This window comes from Bos indicus x Bos taurus, chromosome 22 (genome assembly GCF_003369695.1).
Source record: "Bos indicus x Bos taurus breed Angus x Brahman F1 hybrid chromosome 22, Bos_hybrid_MaternalHap_v2.0, whole genome shotgun sequence".
NCBI classification, from domain to species: Eukaryota; Metazoa; Chordata; class Mammalia; order Artiodactyla; family Bovidae; genus Bos; species Bos indicus x Bos taurus.
In genome coordinates this window covers 43,882,637-43,897,780 of record NC_040097.1, presented here as the reverse complement: position 1 = coordinate 43,897,780, position 15,144 = coordinate 43,882,637, and the positions used below count along the sequence as shown (strand labels likewise).

The window sequence follows — 15,144 nt, the reverse complement described above, 5'->3', positions numbered from 1 at the left end:
TTTTTTCCGCCGTCTTCCCTCATAGTCATGCAATGGTGCAGCCCGACCTCAGGTTGGGCACCATATTAGGGCAAAGCAAGGCGGAGGAGCTTTTCGATCCTTCCGGTTCTGAGCCCCATCCTATCTTCAGGCCCTTCCTACCTGCAGCCTTTGGGGCTCGGCGAAACTAACTGCCGGACCGAAAACCTGGCTGCCGAGCCCCGCCCTCCAGCGCCGGGCTGTTCCCTAGGGTACGCCCGTGGCATACCTTCTGCACCCCACCTGCAGCGGGCTAGCTCGCTGCCCGCAACCCTCCCCCCTCTAAAGACTGGGGTTGGTACTCCCGTCTTCCCGTCCCCTTGTCAACTGCAGGGGGCCCTCACATAGTTAGTTCCGGGGCGGTTGCTCTCACCGACCGGAACTGTCCGCCCCTCCCGCGGCCCCGGGGCCGCTGGAGGCAGCGAGGAGTAGGTAGAGGGGGCGGGGGCCGCCATAGGGTGTCCTTAGAGGACTGGGACCCTGAAGGCGGGACATTGGGGCGATCCATGGGTGGGGCCAGCCATTAACCAGCCCCACTTTTCCTGTGCCAGGCACTGAACTGAGCTCTTGACTGGCATCAACTCTAAATCCTCAGAACATCCCAGGGAGGTAGGTACCATTATTACCCCCATTTTTACAGATTCAGACTTAAGGGAAAACAGACTCAGAGTTAATTAACATGTTCAGGGCTACATAGACATAGGTCAAGCCTGGGCTTGAATCCAGGTATATCTGGCTGTCCAGAGATCCAGGTATCTCTTTACTATCTGGGGCAAAGAGAAGGGGCAGAGGTGGGGAGGGGTGAGACAAGAAGAGGCTGGGAGGCACGAAGAACATTAGCGTTAAGTACCGGATGCTTGGAACTCTGGGCTCAGCAGAACCCAGGAAGAGTGGAAGTGAAGGGAAGAGCATCAGAAAGACAAGCATAGTAGTATAGTAGTATATCATGGCAGTTAGGTGATCAAATTCAAAACCACCTGGATTCAAATTGCATGTTGGTAAGCTTGGACCTGCACCATCCTTACAAAGTCTGTTTCCTCATCTGTAAAATGAAGATGAGCATGGTCCCTGCTCTTGGGGTTGAGTGAGGAATTCAGTGAGCAACCAGTAAAATGTCTGCCCCTCACTTGGCACACAGTAGGTGCTGGAGAATAGGAGCTAAGCCATCATCCTTGTCAATAGGGCGCTGAAACCTGACTCCGCGAAGTGTCGGTGGATGGAAGGAGCCCTTGGACTCTTCTAGTGCCACTTTCCCCCCCATCAATGGTCCTTTCCTCTCCAGCTCCACAGGGTCCCCTATCCTGAGCCATGAGTGAGCTGAAGGACTGCCCCTTGCAGTTCCACGACTTCAAGTCTGTGGACCACCTGAAGGTCTGTCCCCGCTACACAGCGGTGTTGGCCCGCTCTGAGGATGACGGCATCGGTATCGAGGAGCTGGACACATTGCAGCTGGAGCTTGAGACCCTGCTTTCCTCTGCCAGCCGACGCCTGCGGGTGCTTGAGGCTGAAACCCAGGTTATACCCTACAGAGGGGACATCACTACAGGGATGTCACTACAGGGACATCACTACAGTCCACTACAGGGATGGACTATGACAAGTTATGGGATGTGTCATTGAGTTAGCCTCAGCTGCTGAGGCCCAGGTTACAGGATCTCAGGGGTGAAGAGAGAGACCCAAACATTGCTCGTGTGACACATAAAATATGCAAGAATGTGCATGCTCCTTCTAAAATGTGAGATTTCTTATTCACTAAGCATCTAGGGACCCCCCCCACTCCACAATGTTCTGGGTCTGTAGAGTTAATTAGGACAATTCCAGCCTTTGGGGAGTGTGCCAACTAAAGGGAAGGGGAGGTCAGACACGTATCAGGTGAATTGCTGTTCTGATTAGGAGTACTGGGGGAACTGGAATGGGAGGCCTGGATTTGAATCCTGCTGTTTCTGAGCTGTGTGATGTTGCAAAACTTACCACCTGCTTCTGCAGATCAGTCCTCTGTCTGCAAAGTGGGCTGGATAATAGGACCTACCCTCAGCTTTTGTGAGGATTAAGAGAGATTTTTACAAAGGCTCAGCCCAACGTCTGACACTTAAGTAAGCATGTCAAATGTTATTTATTGGTCTGACTCTCATTATTTCTATTTATGGCATAAACATCCTCTGAGCCCTGTGTGCCAGGTGCTCTGCCAGGACCTGGGGACCAGAGATGGCTGAGATGAACTTCCTGGTCCCCAATAGCTTATAATCCTGTTGAAGAGACAAGGTACTCCGTTTATTCTAGTTATGACCAGATGACATGATCGGGCCTAGGGGTGCGAGGTACCAGAGACTCCTGTAGAAAGAAGATGCCATTTTAACTGAACCTCCAAGATGAATAAAATTAACTTGTGGTCCCTGGGAACCCATGGAAGCTTTTCGAGTGGGGCTGTGGCACAGTCTTTTAGCATCTAAGAAGTAGAAAGCTGGTACAGGAAAGGCTTTCTAGTCATGGTAACATTTAAAGTGAAGGTTTGCTGGGAGCCATACGTGCCTTCAGTAGAAAGTTACTGCCAGCATGTTTTCCTCAGGCTAATATGCACTGCATTGTCATCTACTTGTTGGACCTGCTAAACACTGTGTGACCAGGGTGGGTGCTGCAGAGGTGAATCAATACAGACAAGTGAATGGAATGAAGACAAGTATATGAAAACATCTTGTGAGCTGGGCACAGAAAAGGAGCTGAGTTTTGCAGTATGATTAGGAGTTTGCTAGATAAAAAAAGGAAGGGGAGAGACTTAGAGCCTTCTTGAGTTCCAGATCCTAATTTTTCATGGGGAGATGGAGTTGTCCTGTGTCTTCCCTTCTCAACCTCAGTGACAGTCTTTGAATTTCAGATCCTCACTGACTGGCAGGATAAGAAAGGTGACCGACGATTCCTGAAGCTGGGTCGAGACCATGAGCTTGGAGCTCCCCCCAAACATGGGAAGCCCAAGAAGCAGAAACTGGAAGGGAAGGCAGGACATGGGCCCGGCCCTGGCCCTGGGCGACCCAAATCCAAAAACCTTCAGCCCAAGATCCAGGAATATGAATTCACCGATGACCCAATTGATGTGCCACGTATCCCCAAGAATGACGCCCCCAACAGGTTCTGGGCCCAGGAACATAGATGGGCCTTGGGATTTGGGCACTGGAGGCTGTGGAGGGGCCTGGGGCTGAGGCTGGTGGGGCAGGGGCACCCCCTCAGGCTCTGCTTCTCCCTGCAGATTCTGGGCTTCGGTGGAGCCATACTGTGCTGATATCACCAGTGAGGAAGTGCGCACGCTAGAGGAGCTACTGAAACCCCCAGAAGATGAGGCTGAACATTACAAGGTGAAGACCCCAGGCCTAGATAGACATGATGGAGAACAAGAGGGCTCAGAGATGCCTCAGAATCAAAGATCACAGAGCTATATATCATCTTCTTTTTCTCTCTCCCCAGCCTCCTGACAGTTCCATTAACCCACTCAGACACCCAGGTTCTAGCTCTCAGCTTCCTCCCTTCCACCCCGCTACATCCTAAGGCATCTTCTTCAGTGAGGTCCTCCCTTTGTCTCTGTCATCCCCTTTGCTTTGGCTCAAAAATTCATCAGCTTTTACCTTTACAGCCTCTTAACACTTGCTTCCCTCTAGAGGGATTCTCTCTCCCTTTTTATTGGATGCACCAGATGGCATGTGGGATCTTAGTTCCCTGACCAGGGATCGATCCTGCACCCCTTGCAGTAGAAGTGAGCAGTCTTCAGCATTGAACCACCATGGAAGTTCCTCTCTCTCTTTTTAATTTTTTTAATGTATAGAAGTTTTTTTTATTTTTAGTCTTTATGATGAAAATAAAAGAGGTTCCGTTAAAGAAAATTTAGAAAATACAGAAAAATGTTGGAGGGGAATTCTCCCATAGGTCTGCTGTCATGATTAGAGGTGCTTAAAACACAGCCTCGTGTGGCTCCCACTGCCCACAGACTCAGGTCCAAGCCTCAGTCCTTGGTAGCACAGCCCAGGTGCCCCTCTCCAGTGTCCTTGGCCACACCACCTCTTTACTGCTGTTATTTGCCAGCCCCACCAAGCACCTTACCCTCACTCCAGGCTCACACAAGGTCCTTTCTGGTCTCTGGGCCTCTGCACATGCCCATCTCCTCTTGGCAAACTAACACCCTTCAAGTCCCGTATTGCACGTTACCTGCACCAAAATGGTTTTGCAGGTTTCCCAGCAGAAAGTTGGTCTGTCTTTTGCACTGCCACAACACCCTAACCTACTCTGTCACTCCACTTGTCTGAATTTTTAAAAAGCTTATTTGAAAAGGTAATCTGTACGGGCAGTCACAAGTTTAAGCAGTGCATAAGCTATTTCTCTCTCATTTCTGACCTTAAGGCCTGTAGTTCTCTCGAGAGATAATAGCTGTCAACTGAAATTGTCTGTGTACACACACCATTGTGCACCTTACATCGTGGAAATTTTCCTGTACTGCCTTCTGTGTGTTTTAGTTGTTTATGTACCTGGCTTCTTTTCTAAACTATGAGTGTAAAGATTTTTATCTCCTGTATCTCTTCTCACCTGAGGCTCAGGCCTCAGCCCTGGGCTAGATACTTGGGAGACAGATAAATGAAGGAATGAGGGTGAACTAAGAGCCTGTTAGCAGTTCCAAGTGCACAGAGAGACCATGCCACACCCCAGGCATCGCTGGCCTGTATTTATCTCTTTGGGGCTGGGTGGGATGTCTCCCACAGATCCCGCCCTTGGGGAAGCACTACTCCCAGCGCTGGGCACAGGAGGACCTGCTGGAGGAGCAGAAGGACGGGGCCCGGGCAGCAGCCGTGGCTGACAAGAAGAAAGGCCTCATGGGGCCCCTGACCGAACTGGACACTAAAGTTAAGTCCCTCACCTCCCCGCCCACCCCAGGCTAGGACTTGAGTTCCCAGAACTTCAGCCCACCAGTCTACCATGTTTCTGCCCAATGCAGATGTGGATGCCCTGCTGAAGAAGTCTGAGGCCCAGCATGAGCAGCCAGAAGACGGGTGTCCCTTTGGTGCCCTGACACAGCGCCTGCTGCAGGCCTTGGTGGAGGTGAGTACCCCCAGTGCAAAACAGGAACCACTATCACTCTATTTCAATGTTTAACTGTTTATTGAAGTGTATATTTAGAAAGGTACGTAAGTCATAAATGTACAGCTTGATTGATTTTCACAAATGAGCACCCTTGTGCAACTAGTCCCAAGATCACAAAATAAAACATCATTGGCATCCCTGAAGGCCCTCTCGTGCCCCTCCCAGTGTTTAACCTCCCCCACCTCCAGGGTAGCCACTACTCCACAGTTACTTTTGTGGAGCATTAGTGAAAGGCCCTGTGCAAAGGGCTTTCTACACATCCTCTTGTTAGAGGCAGATAGTGGTTAACCCCACATTACACCGAACAAGGTTGAGGCTCAAAAAAGGGAACTGTTTGCTTGACATCACACAGCTAATAAGCGGAAGCAGGTTTCAAACACCAGATTCAGCGTCCCTTTCTTTATGCCCACTGACTATCCCAAGGCATGTCTCGTCACCTTATGAGCCTCAGTTTTCCCTCTGGCTCAAACACAATAGCATTTTTCTCTCCCATGTAGTATTCTGGGCACATGTTCCAGATCAATTGAGCTTGGGGGAGATCTCTGTTCCACACCATCAGACAGGGACCCCAGGTTTGCTGGCTTTTGAATTGTTTAAAAAAATGCATATATGTATCTTTGGCTGTGCTGGGTCTTCGTTGCTGCTTAGGTTTTTCTCTAGTTGTGGCGATCAGGGGCTACTCTGTAGTTGGGGTGCTCGGGCTTGTAATTGCAGTGGCTTCTTTTGTTGTGGAGCACGGGCTCTGGGGTGCACAGGCTCAGTAGTAGCAGCTCCTGGCCTCTAGAGCACAGGCTCAGTAGTTGTGGTGCCCAGGCTTAGTTGCTCTGCGGCATGTGGGATCTTCCTGGTTCAGGGATCAAACCTATGTCTGCTGCATTCCACAGAGCCACCAGGGAAGCCCACTTTGCTGTCGTAAACATGAGCTCTGCACAGGGTCATTCCAAATGTGACTGGCACTCCAGCCCACAGAAAAAGAGCAAGGAGGAGTGTGTGAAGGTCCCACTGGCTGTGGCTCTTATCTCGTCTAATCACTTTCCATTGGAGAGTATTTGTCACATGACCACCCTGACCACAGGGGAGGCTGGGAAGTGGGGTGTATCTGGGTAGCCATTAGCCCAGCTCCTGTAGAGGGAAGACGAGAATGGCTTTTGGACAGCCAGCCACCTCTGCCACGGTACAGCCCCCGTGCTCAGCACAGCCCCTGGTGCACTGCAAATGCTTAACGAGCCCTAGTTCTTCTCATTACTGCTGTTGAATGTTACCATCACTCTTCTGTACTCCCTTTTGTATCAGTACAAAAACAAGAATTTATAAAATGATGAAAGCTTTTTGGAGCCAGTTTGGGAAGACTTCCCAGAGTGGGTGGAATGCAAAGAAGAAAAGATTATTTCTGGTATGTGAAGACTGTCCATGTAGGTCAGAGGGAAGCAGGAAAATGATAATACTACAGCTCTTTCTTCTTCTGACCATCTCTGTGCTCTTCTAGGAAAATATTATTTCCCCCATGGAGGACTCTCCTATTCCAGACATGTCTGGGAAAGAATCGGGGGCGGATGGGGCAAGCACCTCTCCCCGCAATCAGAACAAGCCCTTCAGGTGAGTGACATCATGTCCACACTCCACAGTCTGGCCTCTGCTTCTGTTGACTTCTGTCAATCCAAGCCTGGGGTGGTCTTTATATTCATAGAGAGACTGAGGACATTTTTATAAAGTCCAATAGAAGTCACATGTGCGTGCTGGCCAAGCACTTCCACATACACAGAGTTAGTTCAGGGTTTTCATTATGGCCCTGTTCTCACTGTAAACCTAAATGTCCAACTGGAGGGGACTGGCTGGCTAACTCGTTGTAACTCCATATGATGAAATAACTTGCAACTATCAATCATATTAGAGAAATATAATTAATTGATATGAAAAGATGGGATCAGTAGAGTGATAAGTGGAAAACATTAGTTGTAGCACAATATGAACAGTATGACCCTATTTTTACTTAAGATATATTTAAATGTGTGTACATAGCAGGTAACAAGCTAAAATAATACATAATAAAAGTGGGAAGAGGGACTTCCCAGGTTGTCCAGTGGTTAAGACTCCACACTGCCAATGCAGGGGGTGCGGGTTCAATCCCTGGTCAGAGAACTAAGATCCCACAGGGCCATGAGTGTAGCCAAAAGATTTAAAAAAAAGTGAGACTAATATTTAACACAATCTAGAGTATGTATAGTATTTATATAATAGTAACATAAAATACATATTTTTATGTATATACCATATGGGAAAAAAATGGTGTGTAATAATAACAGATAACATAATAATTCTCTCTAGGTTGTTAGCATTATAGGTTTTCCTGTATTTTATATTAAATAATATATTGATATCTGTTGCTTGTGTCTGAAACAAGATCAAATGTGTCTGTCTCTATATTTTGATATGTAGATAGACAGAGAGGGTGTCCCAAAGAGAAGGGAAGGTGTTTGCTAGCTTGGGTGCCTCAGAGGGGCTCCCCCACAGGCTGGCCTTGAGCTGAGCACTGCCCTCCCCTGCAGTGTGCCGCATACGAAGTCCCTGGAGAGCCGCATTAAGGAGGAGCTGATCGCCCAGGGCCTGCTGGAGTCTGAGGACCGCCCTGCAGAGGACTCAGAGGACGAGGTTCTGGCGGAGCTGCGCAAGCGGCAGGCTGAGCTGAAGGCGCTCAGTGCCCACAACCGCACCAAGAAGCATGACCTGCTGAGGTGAGTGTGGATGGGAGGCCTCGGCCGCAATGGTCACCTTCTGGGAGCTTGACGGCAGGCTTTTCAAACCTGGCAGGGCCTCTGAAGACCTGAGGAGCTTTGAAAAAAAAGTCATTGCTGGGCACCACCCCACTGGTTATATCTCAAACATTCTAATTCCCCTGACTAGAGATGAGGCATCTGTGAGTTATTTATTTACCTCAAACTGTGGTAAAAACAAATAATAGAAAATTTTACCCTCTAAACCGTTTTCAAGTGTACAGTTTAGTAGTGTTAATTATATTCACATTGTTGTGTGGCTTAGTTTTTAATCCTCTCCATGCTGATTTTCTTTTTCTCCCAAAGTGTGCTTTTTTTTTTTCTTGATTCTTGTTCTTTGTTTTTGGTGCCAAAACTCAGGATTGAACCAGGGACCTTTTGTTCCCCCCAAGTTTTATAGTGAAAATTTCATACATGTAGAAAATCTGACAGACTAGCACAGTAAACACCAATATACTCTCTACCTCAGATTATCAACTATTAATATTTAGTTGGGCATCTGTGATTATCAGCCTCTCACCAGGAATTGACCAGTGTTGAAGTGCAATGTCATTCATTTTGTATTCATTTCCATACATCTTGCCCTGCATTGGTCACAACAAGGATGCAGGTGGAAACCAGAGGGAGATCACGGGAGGCACTGCCATTTTATTGGGGAGATAGACAAACAGCCCAACTAAGTCCCCTTGCTTCTTATAGGCAGGTGCTGTGTCTTCACCTCACAGAGCCCCAACAGAGCAGGGCACACTCATCCATTTGGCCAGGTTGCCTATCTCTTAGACCTGGTGCTGTGGGTTAGGAGAAGAGGCAGGGCAAAGGGCTTACAGTCATTGCATGAGTGGTTGGCAAAGACATGCACCATTAGGAAAGAAAGTTGCTGACGAGCTGCTGGGGTATTTAAGGATGAGGGTGTACTGAGTGTCTACCATGTACCACGGGTTTTATGTCTGCCCTCTTACTTAATCTCCTGTACAGCCCAGAGAGTAGCTGGTAGTTTTTTCCCTGTGCACCAAATGAGGAAATAAAGGCCCAGTGAAATGAGTGCTCTGCTGAAGGCCACACAGCCAGCAAACAGCCAAGCTGTGACTCAAGCCCAAGGCTGAGTCCAAAGCCTCATTCTAGTTCCCTCTCAAGGGCAAGAAGAGGAAAATACAGATAAAAGAGTATGGAGGAAGGGAGGGCAAGGGCAGAGGGGGAGAGAGAAGTAGGGCTGTGCAGATGTGGAAGTCAGGGGCAGTGAAGGAACTAGATTGACTGTCAGAAGGCCCGCATGTACCCCTCAGCCCTGCATGGACAGGCTGCAAGGCATGTCCTGCCCCGAGCAGCAGCTTTCCCTTCTGAAAAATCAACAGGTTAAACTATGTGGATCTCTTTAGTGACCTTCCAGCTCCACCATCAATTGAATTGATAGGTCAGGTTCCATTCAGAGGCATCAATTTGGCGTCTCACTTGCCTCCTGTAGACCTCAGGCTGCCTGGACCCTTAGATGGCTCTGGAATTTGGATGCTGAAGTAAGCAGGTCTTTTGCTGGCACCGGGACACCTTTTAAAGATAGTTGGGAGCCAGCCTGCTTCGATTCAGATTTCTGCTCACTAGCTGTGGGATCCTGGGGCGTTTCTTTCCCTCCTTGAGCCTCAGTTCCCTCAGTGGTAACAAGAATATTAGTAGTACCTACCTCACAAGGTTGTTATGAGGATTAGTTGAATTACTGTTTTTGAAGAGGCAGTACTTGACACAGGGCACCACCTAAGTGTGGCTTAGTAACTTTGCTTTTTGGTATGGAAAGGTCCACGGTCCCCGGGTAGCAGATGGGCTCAGTCTGGAAGAGGGAGGAGCCCCTGTCCTGGTGGGCTTCCCATAGCATCTGGTTGGCTGGTCCCCATAGGCTGGCGAAGGAGGAGGTGAGCCGACAGGAGCTGAGGCAGCGGGTCCGCATGGCAGACAATGAGGTCATGGATGCCTTCCGCAAGATCATGGCTGCCCGGCAGAAGAAACGGACCCCCACCAAGAAGGAGAAAGACCAGGCTTGGAAGACTCTGAAGGAGCGCGAGAGCATCCTGAAGCTGCTGGACGGGTAGCTCTCACCCCTGCTCAGGCCGCCTTCCCCTGGCCTGGGACGGGAGGCCCACTTCCTTCCGGCTTCCAGAAGTTTGGCCTGTGGCTGCCTAGCTAATGTCAAATGGCAGCGGTCTCTAGAGGCTGGGCCCTTCCCTGACATGTTCTGGCGTAAGTCTGTATAGCCAGGACATGAGAGGCCCTGCTGGGCTGGCCTGGGGCCCAGTCTCTGCTTGGTCCCCCAGATGAGGAGGGTCTTCATTTCTGGGTCTTCCTCACCCCCTACCCTCTCTACCCCTCACCCTCAAGGACTTCTCCATTGTGGTTTTGTAAAGTGCAGACTTAAGAATAAAGCGACTGAAACATGGTTTTTTTAAAAAGCATCCAGAATCTCTGCATGTCTGTTACTGTGGGGTAGAAAGGAACTGGTGGAGTGGCAGAGTTGACTAGGGCATGCTCGATGGCTCTCAGCCTGTGGCCACTCACCCAGGTCATTCATTCAGGGAGAACTTTCTGAAGATATCTGTGACCACAGGTAACAACATCTCAGCTCAGGGTGGTTTGACAATAAGGACATTGTGTTAGCTAGGGGTTTGGTGCTCTGGGGGCAGGGTGGCATCCACCAGGGTTGACCAAAGGGCCAGGGATCTCCACACTCCCATGGTGTCAGCTTTTGTCTGAAGTAGGTTCCCTTCCTGCTGTGCAGTGGCAGCCAGTAGCAGCTGATGGAGGCCAAATGCTTCCTTATTTCTGTCCAGCACAAGAGGGCAGGAAGGCATCAGCTGGCTTCCACGGCCCACCCCGAAGAGCAAGAAGCCTTTCCCAGCCACCATTAGGTCTCACCAGCCCAATCTCGGTCCTACATGCCCATTCTTGAACCCTGGTGGATGCCACCCTGCCCCCGGAGCACCAAACCCCTAGCTAACACAATGTCCTTATTGTCAAACCACCCTGAGCTGAGATGTTGTTACCTGTGGCCACAGATATCTTCAGAAAGTTCTCCCTGAATGAATGACCTGGGATGACTCTAATGGGTTTAAACCACTCTCTATGAGAAAGGAGTCTGCTTCCCCACTAAGCCTAAGGTAGTGGGGAGACAGGGTAGAACAGATGAATAAACAGACTCTTGTCTCTGTCTCCAATTGTTCCTAAACTATGATGTCAGAGAGTCGGAGAATAATTTGCAATTTACTGTGGGAAGGTTGAGGTCCACATGGAGGTGTGGGGGGGCAGAGATTCCCTAAGGAAGTGACCTATGAACTGAGCCTTAAAGGAGGATGGCCAGGATGGCCAACATTCTTATACGGCCAACACCTCTCCTGTTAGAGAACTGCCTTTTTCCCATTCCACCTAGCTCTGTGGGCTGTCAAAAGAGGGTGGACATGTGACATCAGAACGGCCAATCTCAGTCTGCCATCCCTCTAGCCACAATGATTGGTCCAAAGAGTGGGCAAGTGACTCAAGCTGGGCTAATCAGAGGCCTTCCGTAAGACTGCTCTATGGATGCTGAAAGAAAGGAGGACTTCTCTTTTGAGAGAAAAAACCACAGAATATAAGCTTGAACCACCCAGTAACCCATTTTCTGGCCACATGGAAAAGTCTGCCGGAGAATACAGCCAATTCAGGAAGCAGAGCCAGGAGATGGAAGACAGAGCTCTCGAACGATATAGCTGATGCCCTGGATCCTCCACTGGAGTTCAGTTATATTCGCCCACAAATGTTTATTTCAGCTTACGCTAGTCTACTTTGGAGCTTTGTCATTTGTCAACTAGAAAAGATGTGACTAATAAAAGTGTATTTTGGCAAAAAGAAGGGTGGCGTGCGGTCCTGAGAGAAAGGACAGTGTGAGGGAGGCTCTGCCTCCTGCTGTGTGGCAGTGGAGGGGCGGGGGAGGTGCTGCTGCAGATTTTCAGTGATTCACTGCCCTGCGGTTCTGTGCAGGCTTCTCAGAGAGAAACACCCACACTTAATTTCTAAAATTAAGTGCTCAATAAATTCGGCCTTGTACAAGGCACTGCTAAACTTTTTAAGCTATTGAATCTTCTCAAACATCCCGCATGTAGGTACTAACAATATCCCAGTCACAGATGAGGAAACTTAAGTCTTAGGAATTGATATACCTTGCCTGCTCAAGTAGCGGATTAGTGGTTGAGCATGGTTTCAAGCTCAGTTTGACTTGCAGAGTCTCTTTATGACGCAGCACATTAGGGCCCCACTTCCTTAGAGTCTGCGTGTGGTACTTCAGGTTTAGGTGGTGCGCAACCTCTACAGCAATACACGCAAGCCCTGCCTACAGACCCCCTGTTCTTAGTTACTGCTCGTTTCCATGTCCGTTACCATAAGTATAGTAGGCGTCATTAGCACAGTGTTCCAGGAACAGCGACGATTTTGTGGAGGAGGAAGGATGGCAGCCGAGGTCCCGAGATGAGGTAGAATTGTGAGAGAGGGAGGTAGACATTATAAGTAGAAGGAAAAACCCTAGAAGACTGACTGGGCCTAGTTCACGAGGGAAAAAACGGAACTTTGAAGGATTGGTTGTGAGAATTCTAGTTATTCTCTATTGCACATCTACCTTCTGCCTGGTACTGTGCTGGCCCTTTGCTCCATGTCTTATATGATGCTCATTACACACCTACAAGGCGAGGAGTAACATTTACCTTGCAGAGGAGGACATCCAGGCTCAAGAAGGTTGCACAGCCTCAGTGCAAGAACGGTTACAGCCCTGCTAGTACGATCCCTGACAGGGGTGACAACGACAACAGGACAGGGAGTCGCTCTTATGGCCACCCATGTCCATTAGAGCTGGAGAAGGCCTCCTTTATGGGGCTGGGGAAAGCTGGGTTCCCTTTGAGGAGGGGGAGATTCGTTTTGGCACCTCAAGGCTCCAATGTTTTTATTTTTTGTGGGATCTTAGTTCCCCGACTAGGAACTGAACCCAGGCCCCAGCAGTGAAAGTGTGGAATTCTAACCATTGGACTGCCAGGGAATTCCCTAGGCTACAGTTTTAATTGGAAAGGATATTGATCCCTTATCACCAATTTGGTAAAAAAAAAAAAAAAAGTCTTTTGTGTGTTGGCCCTGAAAATCGTCCACTAACATTGTTTACCCTGAGTCCCCAGTGCCTTACAACTAACTTTCAGAAACACCAGAGTGAGTGAGAACAGGATTGGGTAGAAGTGGAGTACGTGGGCTTGACCCATCCATGACCTAGCATGGGTCCCCAGGCCTCCCCAGCACTCTTGGGAACTGACTGGGGGATGCAAGGTCACACATGACTTCTGCTAAGGAAGCAATGAGGAATTCCCTGGTGGCCTAGTGGTTAGGATTCTGAGCTTTCATAGCTGTGACCCCTGGGTTCAATTGCTGGCAGGGGAACAGAGATCTTGCAAACCACAGGGTGTAGCTAAACAAAAAAAAGAAGGAAGCAATGGCTGGAAGTTTATGGAAAAATGGTCAGAGAATAAATTCCTTTCCTGATGAGTGGCTCAGGACTCAAAGGAGAGAACTAAGCATAAACAGACCAAAATTCACTTGTTCATGTATTAATTCACTCATTGCTTTTTCTCTTTATTCACTTCATAAAAACATTTATCGCTCCATCTGCTGCTGCTGCTGCTGCTAAGTCGCTTCAGTCGTGTCCGACTCTGTTCGACCCCATAGACGGAAGCCCACCAGGATCCTCCGTCCCTGGGATTCTCCAGGCAAGAACACTGGAGTGGGTTGCCATTTCCTTCTCCAATGTAGGAAAGTGAAAAGTGAAAGTGAAGTCGCTCAGTCGTGACCGACTCTTCGCAACCCCATGGACTGCAGCCTACCAGGCTCCTCCGTCCATGGGATTTTCCAGGCAAGAGTACTGAAGTGGGGTGCCATTGCCTTCTCGGATTGCTCCATCTACTTGCCTTTATTTCCTCATTCATACTTTTGTTTCCTTACTCAGTGATCCTGTTACCCTGGCTAAAAGCTATGTGGGTGACAATGGGAGGCAGCTGAGCAGACAACCAAAACACAAGGCAATAAAAGCAGATAGAAGAATGTATAAAATATGCACAGACTTGGGACAGAGACTGGTTTATAACAGCCCAGAGGGTTAGAGGGCTTCCCTGGTGGCTCAGACAGTAAAGAATCTGCCTGCCATGTTGGGAGACCCAGGTTTGATCCCTGGGTCAGGGAAGATCCCCTGGAGAAGGGAACAGCTACCCTCTCCAGTATTCTTGCCTGGAGAATTCCATGGACAGAGGAGTCTGGCAGGTTACAGTCCAAGAGGGCACAAAGACTCGGACACAACTGAGCAATTAACACTTCCATTTCATTTAGAGGGTCAGGAAAGACTTCGGGGAGAATGTGGAAAAGAAGTTGCAGGTCAGAAGACATTCCAAACAAAAGGAACAGCAAGGCACAGAGGTGCGAACAGCTGTTTTGCTTAGAGAGAGGTGAGAACTTGAGTGTGACTGGAGCCCTGGATGTGTGGAGGGGGAGGGCAGGATGAGATGTGAGGCCGAAAGTAGGTTGAGACCAGGCTGGGACAGGCTTTGAATGGCAGGTTAAGGTTCGCTAGTTTTATTCCTAAGGTCAGTGGTTGTTCTCAAAGTGTGATTCCTGAACCAGCAACATCAGCATCATCTGGGAACTTAATAATGATGCAAATTCTCATGGCCCAGATCTACCCAATCAGCAGGGCTCCAGGGGTGGGGGGCCAGATGTCTGTTTCAGCAGGCCCTAAGGCGATTCCTGATGCATTTTATAGTCTGGGCATCATTCTTCTAGGCATTAGGGAGTCAGGGGTGGTTTGTGAACAGGGGAGTGCCATAACAGCGCCCTAAAATGGGAAGTACTCTGATAGCAGCAGGGAGGCTGCACTGAAAAGAGGGGGTGAGGGTGAAACTGCATCAGACAGGAGTGCAATCATGTGCAAAGGAACACATCTGAGATGGAGGATGTTGCAGAAACTGGCAGATGTCCTCCCAAATATATGCTCCCTTTCTTCTACAGTAATAGAACTCCTGATTTTTAGCTGGACATGTGCGTCTGAAAGACTAAATATCCTAGCTTCCTTTGCAATTAGGTATGATCATGTGATCAAGTTTCAGCTGACAGATGTGAGTGGAAGAGATGTGTGTTACTATGAGGTCTTGAGTCTCAAGGGCTGTGCCCTCCATGTTCCCTTCTCCCCATTGCTGGGATG

General features: G+C 49.0%; 1 protein-coding gene across 3 annotated transcripts; it reads left to right on the top strand.

The window, feature by feature from the left end:
• Window positions 1–55: 55 nt before the first annotated feature.
• TADA3 (transcriptional adaptor 3) lies at window positions 56–10,345 on the top strand. 3 transcript variants are annotated; one of them, XM_027522323.1, is made up of 10 exons: window positions 56–230; window positions 570–627; window positions 1,301–1,533; window positions 2,891–3,141; window positions 3,260–3,365; window positions 4,758–4,899; window positions 4,991–5,094; window positions 6,623–6,732; window positions 7,683–7,868; window positions 9,793–10,345. In XM_027522323.1, the coding sequence occupies exons 3-10, from the start codon at window positions 1,327–1,329 to the stop codon at window positions 9,983–9,985; spliced, it is 1,299 nt and encodes a 432-aa protein (XP_027378124.1). In that variant the 5' UTR covers window positions 56–230; window positions 570–627; window positions 1,301–1,326; the 3' UTR covers window positions 9,986–10,345. The 3 variants fall into 3 exon arrangements, with proteins under 3 accessions (XP_027378124.1, XP_027378125.1, XP_027378126.1); XM_027522324.1 differs by lacking the exon at window positions 56–230 and adding an exon at window positions 302–446; XM_027522325.1 differs by lacking the exon at window positions 56–230 and adding an exon at window positions 302–450.
• The last annotated feature ends 4,799 nt before the right edge of the window (window positions 10,346–15,144 follow it).